At 43.5% G+C, this 8944-nt stretch overlaps 1 protein-coding gene across 1 annotated transcript; it reads right to left on the minus strand.

Annotated features, from left to right (window-relative positions):
* Nucleotides 1–346: 346 nt before the first annotated feature.
* PGRMC1 (progesterone receptor membrane component 1) lies at nt 347–8100 on the minus strand. The gene is made up of 3 exons (XM_084871247.1): nt 7678–8100; nt 4178–4333; nt 347–1605 (listed from the first exon to the last, which is right to left on the minus strand). The coding sequence occupies exons 1-3, from the start codon at nt 8000–8002 to the stop codon at nt 1502–1504; spliced, it is 585 nt and encodes a 194-aa protein (XP_084727373.1). The 5' UTR covers nt 8003–8100; the 3' UTR covers nt 347–1501.
* Between the last annotated feature and the right edge of the window lie 844 nt (nt 8101–8944).

Below are 8944 nucleotides of genomic sequence, written 5' to 3' on the forward strand. Positions count from 1 at the left end.
CTGTCTTGGCATTTGATAGCAATCCCTTCAATAAAATTATCCCTTTATATCCTTGCTATACATAGACCTAAGGCAGAGGTCTGCCTTTGAGTTTAGAAAGTTCTTAAAGGCAGAATGTGACAAGTCACAAGAAATCAATTCAATCTACTATTTCTTAACAGCTGATATTTGGTATGTAGTGGGAAGTTTCTATATTTTGCTCCTTTGTTTCTTCTGAAATACAAAACAAAACAAAAATCACTCAAAAGTGAAACTCTTAATATTTAAGCTAAAGTAAAGTGATTAATCTGGTTCATTACATTTGTGTTTTGTTTTTTTTAAAAATAAAACAACCCACCACACCATATTGGGTAAAACTATTTTATTAACTGACTAAAGCACTTCATTTTTTTTTTTTTTTTTGATTTGAGGTAAAACCATTAAACATGGTTCACAAGAAAATACAAGGAAAATACTATTCAACTACAATTACAAGAGTTTAAAACTTCACTAGTTGTTCACATAACACTTACAAATCCAGACAACTGTATAGTCTACTTAGCTAAGTTTACTGTTAACCATAAGACCAATATCAAAGACCTAGACACTTTACTACTCTTGCAGTGGCTCTAGTTTTGTGACAAAAGAGTTAACTGTTACCACTTTATGAATATACTTCACTTCAAAAACCACTTGGCTAGAGATGTGCACTGTTTTCTCATCAGGCTCTTAGTAGAGCAAAGGTCTGACCTACATGCCCCTCATGTCAAATCATGTAAAATAACCATTGGTTCACCATGAACATAGAGATTAGAAAGATAGCCCTATAATGTTCTTCATGTATTTATATTTTTAGGCAAGCCAGATGATTTTCCTCAAAGCTGCTTTCTGAATGTTCAGATCATGTTTTAACCCTCACTGTAGAGAACAGTTAGTGAGGGTGTCCAAGTGTCTGAAGGAAAACGATGCTGTCTAGAAACTATGTATTTCTTCCAACTAAGCCCAGCTTTGAGATTTCATTTTCTTACTGTACAACTCTCTTTAATAAATATCAAAGCCTTTGGGACACTGCAAATTTGCCTTAGAGATGGAATCCATGCAGTTAAGCCAATTAAGGAATTTGCTGTCTTTAGAGAACATCATGACTAAAAGTTGATCCTTTGTTCTTAGTGCTTGAAGAACTTTGCACATTTTGCATTTCTACGTGTTTGGGGGCAATACCCAACTCTTACCTATCTTTTAGGAATAACAAATTTAAATTCAGCCTGTACTAACTACAGATAGAAGAAAAACAGTACTAGCATCTGTATTACAGCACTGCAGTTCACTTTCTGCAATTATGACACATAAACATGCACTCTAAGAAGTTAATTTTTTCAGTGTCACTAGTGATGTTAATTAAAAAATTTTACAGCAAGTTCAAAACTTTTCTAAATATTGAAATCACCACATTTTAAAGACAGACTGGAATGTTACAAATGATTCTGCAAAATACAAAAATAGATATACATCCAGGAATGCTTTAATCGTTTTTCCGAGCATTCTCATCTTTTGGTTCTTCATCATCTGAGTACACAGTGGGCTCCTCCCCCTCCTTCAGCAGTTTGCCCACGTGATGATACTTGACTGGATAGAAAAAACACAAATGGTCAAATCACTACCACATTTCATGGTAAAGTATTGATTAGAGGCCTACAATCTACTTAGCAATGTGTTGGGCTTCTTAGAGGTTTGTTCAGAAGACAAATATAAAACAGATAGCAACGTCTGACAGAGTGTGCAATGAATATACAAATGAATGTACGAATGTTTAGAAGGCTCATTATGAATTAGTTAGAATATGCTTTAGAAAATGTGCAGAAGGATTTGGGTAGGGATTTCCAGAAAATGAGAACACCACAGACAAAAGCATGCAGGTGAGACTGAACATATCTGGGAAGCAATAAAGAGACCAAGTTGGTAGGAGTAGAGTAGGAGCAAGGTTGTCTAAGCAGTGTGGGGGAATATTATAAAGGATGTGGAAAGCCAGCTGACGAGTTTGGACTTATCCTATATGTGGCAAAGGGCACTGCAGGTTTATGACAAAAGTCTGACAAGGGAAAATAGTGCCTTGGCAGCAGTGGTATCACTGTCATGTTGAGGGGAGATGACAGTAAAGGAGAGACCAGAAACAGGGTGACCAAGAGGCCGGCAAGCATGCGCAGGATCAAGAGTCAGGAGTAGGGGGATGTTGGTGTGACAGGAGAAAGGGAAGAACATGTGGCAATTTAAAGGATAACTGCAAACATGAGTTAATGAAGTGAAAATTGGAGATTCCATGGACCGAAATGGGGACTTGGGAGGGGAACATGATGGATTTATTAAAAGGACTGGATAAATTATTAATAGTATTGGTAAGTAGATCCTTGGAAACCTCTGATAAAGTTCAATCAAATTGTGGAGATAGAAAGCATATTGTAGGGAATAAGGAGATACATAGAGGAAATGAAGCAGTGCTTAGGAACAACCACTGGTTGACAGTGGAGGGAATGAATGATAATATCTAATGGATGGAGATGAGAGCAGGAGATGAAAATTTTCCCCAGCATGAAGAAAAAGCTATATAATGTTAAAGCAAGTGGTAAAGAAGGCATAGCGCTGGGGATGTTGGAGAAAACAGATTTAAGAGGATAAACTGGAATATAAAAGACTTGGGAAGAGATAGAGTTGGCACACCACCACCATAATGGCTGGTTCCTTGTGGCCAAGCTAACACAGGGTTAATCATCTCAATGTCAGAGGGTAAGAGGACAGAGCCTCCTCTTTACGAATATGGGTAGGAATTAAAGGAGTACCAACCTGTCTAACCAGGTAATCCGAGCTGCTTTTGTGTGAAATAATCACCAGGATCAACTGGAACTTCCCTATCTGAACATATAAAGGTTCCTAGGGTGCTTGGGACTGTGCAAGACAAATAAAAGCTGCGGGTGCTTGAGAAACATGCCTTAAGGGGAATACACAGCAACCCCGAGTATAGCTGGTTTCACAACAGCAATTGGGACTAAGCTTAGTTCAAGGGGGGATGGGAACCACACTTTTTATCCTACTGATGAAGGCAAGCCCTACAAAATAGAGCTTTGTAAGTTATAAATTACAGCTCATTGGTTTCATATAGAAGAATCTATTGTTACAAAGGCATCTTGAGGATGCAAAAAATGAAGGACTATGTTAGATAGCTGAATTATGTTTTCTAATGCCTCTAGCCTTGAAAGCTATGCTTAATCTGACTGGGATCCAAACTCTAAAGGTAGAACCTTATCTGACTAATTATTAACGAAGAACTCTCTCTCTGAAGTCAGCATTAGTTTCAAAGAAAATGTTGGATTTAGGGAAAGAAAGCAATGTAATCAGTAATATTTAGCTGAATATAGGGAACAGCAAATAGGAAATCACATTTTAAATGAAAAAAAAAATTTCCTTAAAGAAATGATCATGGTCTTTATATACTCTTTCAAAGCTGGGAAAGATTATTATCAAATTCTTAGCAATGAAATATTGCTAAAGGTAGCTTTAAACACTTAAGTTTGACAAAAACCAATTTCTCAGTGCTTAAGATTTGAACTTAGCCTCCAAACTTACTTCTTCCCCAAAGACCCCAGCCCATAGCAGAAGCCAGGAAACAAGTGTCTGCTTTTTATTCTTTTTAAAAATGCAGACACCATTGTTGCTGGGCACATTATAAGCATCTTTTATTTGTAGATGAAGCCTATATTTAGGCTGTTAGATTCAAAGAGAAGCTGTTTTATAGAATACAAGTCTCCTATTCTTCAGCAGAAATGTGGATTGCTTTTAAACAGCAAGTTCTATGAGAGAGGGCTTATGAAAACTCCTTTTTCTGTAGCCATGATGGCCGCTCTCCTTTCCCCTCCTATCAGTCACCAAATCGTAGTGTGGAATCTGTGCAAACCTTTCAAAAACTAAAAAAACCAGAAACCCGAGATTCCATAGAGAACAAGCTAAAAATTGGTATGCAGTCATGGCAAGTGACTCAGCACTACTGAATTTACTTCAAGCCATGAACCTGATCTGCCCAAGATTCAGGAGCCTATCAAAATGCTCCCAAGTTTCAGGTTATTTAGTAATAACTATTGGACTGCTGTGAATCCCATTACTGTTCGAAATTTGATCCAGCCACAAGTTTAAAAAAAAAAATGCTTACAAGTGAACTGAGAGTCCCAGTCACTCAGGGTCTCCTGCTGGGCAGGAGTGAGATCAGAAAGGTCATCATACTCATCCTTCAGAGCTTCCTTATCCAGGCAAAATGTGGCGAGGCCCCTGGATGCATCTCTTCCGGCAAAGACCCCATATGGCCCCTCTTTAAAAACAGAACAAAAGATAGAATCTTTATTAGACAGTCAATTTCTCTGTGGTTCATACACAGAAAATGGTTTCCTTACCCATCAACATAGAAAGCACCTTTTTGGGATATCCAATTTCATTTGGAAACGGTAAGTGATGTTGATACTTTGATCATTATGTAGTGGATACTACAAGGCCTGTTGTTATTAAACTTATTTAAGTAAAACAATTAAAATATTATACATTATCATCCATTTCCTGTGAATTTCAAATAGCTAATAAAAAAGCCATAAATGATGACCTCCGAGGGGGGGGGGGCCTGGTAGGGACTAATACGAGATGATACACGGGTCATAATTCAGCTTTAGGATATTGAAAACGGATCCTGGCTCTGTTCTAGGCACCAGAGTTACACCAGTGAAAGTAATGGTTTCTTAAGATAATGAACACTAAGGTTTTAGTAAATGAGAACGTATCCTTATAAATGTCGACAGAGATCTTTGGTTACAAGAATGTATTAAACATTAACATGTGGCATCTGCAGGATAAATTCTTTTATGAGATTATCAGGGGTTCAGAAATCTATCCACATGTTACATAATCTTCACTGTCAATAAAGATGCAATAGAACAGAGATAATTCTCTGTCACTCTGTTTTTGGTGGGTTTGAAGGAAGATTAAAAATCCTAAAACTTTCATGGAAAATAGAGACGGAATCAATACCTCAAAATAATTCCATCTAAGAGAGTAGTGAATCATTGTGTAGGTACTTAAAGTGGATATTTAGACTTGTTTAAATATTGTACAAATAAATGAAAAGAATCCAGTGTACTTTAAACAATATGTTTTCACAAAGTTGATTGAGTAGCAAACCTGACATTAAAGTTTGTAGAAGTATGGGTTAAGTTTCAATATGGCCTGGTCAGCTGAAACCTCAATCCACCAGGATTTTTTTTTTTTTTTTTTTTTTACAAATTAGGTGAAATTTATGGTTAACTTTGAAATGCAAATAAGATTCATATTTTAAATCATGATCATATGCTACTATTTCCACCAGAGAAGGTAAAAAAAAAAAAAAAAAAAACCTTCATAGTTTTCTAATGGGAATAGTAGCACCTAGTGGTTAAAAAGAGGCCAATTGTACTGGTTTGGACCTCACCATTTCAGAAATTCACAGAAAATTTAACCACAGTCTGAGAGGAGCATTAAAGAACTCTGAAAAACGTGTATTAACTAGAATGTAAGCTCCACGAGCAGAAATTTGTGGGAGTGTTTATGTGTATGTGTGTCCATGTGTGCGTGTGCGTGTGTGTGTGCATGTGTGTTCACTGCCATAGTCCCAGCACCTACAAAAGTGCCATGCATAGCCGAGGCGCTAGAATGAATAATTCCTAGGAAACCTTTGTAATATGAAGTATCCTTTCCACACAATGTCACATATTCATGGACTTACAGGATGACAGTGCAGGGTAGAGATGTGGAGATCTCACAGGGGCCATCATTTTAAAGAGGGACAATTAAGGCCCAGAGAGAACAATGCCTGACACTTGGTCACACAGCTGACCCAACCAGGTCTCAAACCCAGGTTGCTCGACTCCTAGTTTTGTGCTTTCTGTACAGGCCTACATTCCTCTCAATGATTTTGCAAACTAAAATCGTATGATGATGCCCCACATGCTTGTGTTTTGACTGCTTTATGGTGCAGCTCATTAATAACAGTTCTGTACATGATTATGTTTATTGATAATGCCTCTAGGTGTGCCATCATAAGTGACAAATAATATAGGTGTGGTCTTCAAATTATTTTGATAGTTACATGTCTGCAGAAAGTAGATCTAAATGACCCACAAGGAAAAACTGCTAAATGGGAGATTTCCTTAAGAATTTTAACACATCTGATTTTGATTAGTTGAACTGGGAGAGTAAAACAAAGTGGGACTGGAGATGGCCAGATTGCTGCCTTCTGTACTCTTCTCTCTCCTGGGCAGCAAGAAAGAGCGTGTGCTCAGTGTGTATATCAGAGCTCCTTGGTTTGAGAGGAGGCCATATTGGAGGAGCTAAAATCTCTTCTTCCTCCACTGCAAATATGTATTCTATAAAACCAGGCTGAATCTCCAATTGGCCTGGAGAAGTAGCCTGTTAAATGCAGATTCCTGGGGGACCTTTCATTGTTATGGTGATTAGGTCAGAAATCCATATTTTTCCTCAGGCTCATCAGGTGATTCTGATCCAACTGGGCTTGAAAAGCCTCACTTCTAAGGCCCCTTCAAGCCTGCCACTTAAAACAGCTCTGCCGTCTTCCACCCTCATTTCTCTTCTGGTTGGCTTTTCCTGGATCCCCACACCCAGTAGCCTTCATAGCCCTACCCCCTTTGTTTCCCAGGATCCTCCCACTTCTCCCTCCCTCCATTTTTAATTTTTTTTTTTTTTGGCTTCTAGTCCTTTCTCTCCTGCTATAGATTACGATATTACCTTCTCATCTTACTACGTTCCCATTGTCCACCACATTTAGCCTTTATTCCTCCCTCACCCAGCTCCCTTCTTCCTAACGAACCTCCCTTGTTCATTTCCAGCCTTTTCCTGTCCGCTAAGCACAGCGTGCGCACACATACCAAACACATGCACAAACATACCTGACACATGCATATTCCAAGCGTCCACACGCGCCCACACACACACACACACACACACACACACACACACTCCGGACAAGCCACATACACTGATTATGCACACACACTGCACACTCACATCACACCCCCACGCACGAAGCTTCTACCTGCTGCTAATCCCATCTCCCTTTCAGTCTCCCACACCCTCACATTCCACCATGGCTACTCCTGGCATCAACGGCCTTCACATTCTGTACAAGGCCGGGCGTCCCTCCTCCCACTGCCCCACCCCCCATGCTACCCTTAAGACAACACCGTCCCCTTCTTCAAGGAATCTCCAAATCCAATACCTTCAAAACTCCCTTAACACTAGTTCTGTTCTGTGCCCCCCACACCCTTTCCAGCCCCCCCCCCCAATTTTGCCGGCCCCCCCCCCCCCCAGGTTAAGCGCGTCAGACTCTCCACACACCCCTACCCGGGCGTTGTCAGGGGCGGGGAATCTGGCCCCCACAGGCCCGCAGCCCTAGAGTACCTCTCGACCCTCCCCCCCCCACAGCCAGGGGAAGCCGCTCAGCCCCCCCCCCCTCCCCCACGGCCGCCCGCCTCTCCGCCTGCCCGCCCTCACGGACTCGGTCGCCATTCCTCCCCGGGGGCGCCCCGCTTTCCCCTCGCCCCTCCCGGTCCCGGGTTCATCCCCGCGCCAGGCCCCCTTCTTTTGTTTCCAGGCCCAGGGGGCCGACCACCTTACCAGGCCCATAGAACTTGCGGCCTTTGGTCACGTCGAACACCTTGCCGTTGATGGCCATGAGGATGCGCGGGTCCTGGACGCCGTCGAAGCGGCGCAGCTCGGCGGGGGTGAAGTCGCGCCGCTTAAGGCGGGGCAGCGGGGGCGGCTCGTCGTCGTCGCTGTCGCCGCCAGCCGCCGGCTGGTCCCCGCGCACGATCTTGTACAGCAGGAAGATGCAGAGGCCGAGCAGCAGCAGGTTGAGGGGCGACGTGAAAATCTCGTTCAGCAGCCCGCTCTCCAGCTCGCTCGGGTTGGCGCCGGTCGCCACCACTTCCTCGGCAGCCATGATCGCAGGAGCGAATGTCGGTCAGGACTCGGGAAAGCTCCGGAACTCGAGGCTTTCTCCTCCCTCTCTCCGAGAGCTAGTGGCGCGTGGGGCGAGGCGAACAAGGACTAGGCAGGGAGAGGGCGGGGCCGGGAGGGGGCGGGGCCAGGAGGGCGGGGCGGGGCCGAAGGGGCGGAGCGTCCCAGCCTCTTCTGTCTCAGAGCTGCGAGCGACTGGGCCGAGTCTGGCTCCGCCTAGCTCAGGCCCCCGTCTTCCTGTGGATCGTGGATCCCCTCCCCCAGTGGTATCCAGCTTCCTCCACTGCTGAGATAGCTGAGCCCACTCCTCACTTCCGCCATCCTCACACCATCCTCTGGCTCACAAGGATGCAGCGTGCATCCTCCCGAGCTCCCTGATAGCTCCTGCCACACCGACCCCCTCGGAGAGATTGGACTCTGTCTGAGGGCGCCCCCTACCCACCCATCCCACCTGATGCACGCCAAACACCGACTCCATTTCCTAGCTTTGGGCTTCTTTCCTACCTTCTATTCCGAAGCCTGATTTCCCCCCCAGCCATCCTCCTGGACCACTAGGCTTTCTTATATGAGACAGGAACCTCACTCCTTGAGCTCCCTTTTTCACCTTCAAGACCCAGCCTATCCATTTTCACTTTGGGAACCCCCGTTTGCTCTCTTTGACGGCCTTTTCCCAATCCCCCTCCCCCCCATGCTGTGGGACAGATACCCCCAGGATAGCTGAAGTCAGGGCACAGCCCCCCTCCCTCTGCTGACAACCCTCCCAATATCTGGGAAAACGTATCGATCGCCAGATTTACTCTGAAAACCTAAACCCTTTTACAATCACTAATTTGCTCAGTCCCAAGGCATCATCAATAAACAACATTCTGTCGCTGCTCTTTTGTGTGGTTGGAAGGCGGGGGGGGGGGGGGGGGGAGGGGGGGAG

The sequence above is a fragment of the Pipistrellus hanaki genome (genome assembly GCF_964339955.1).
Source record: "Pipistrellus hanaki genome assembly, chromosome: X".
Taxonomy (NCBI): domain Eukaryota; kingdom Metazoa; phylum Chordata; class Mammalia; order Chiroptera; family Vespertilionidae; genus Pipistrellus; species Pipistrellus hanaki.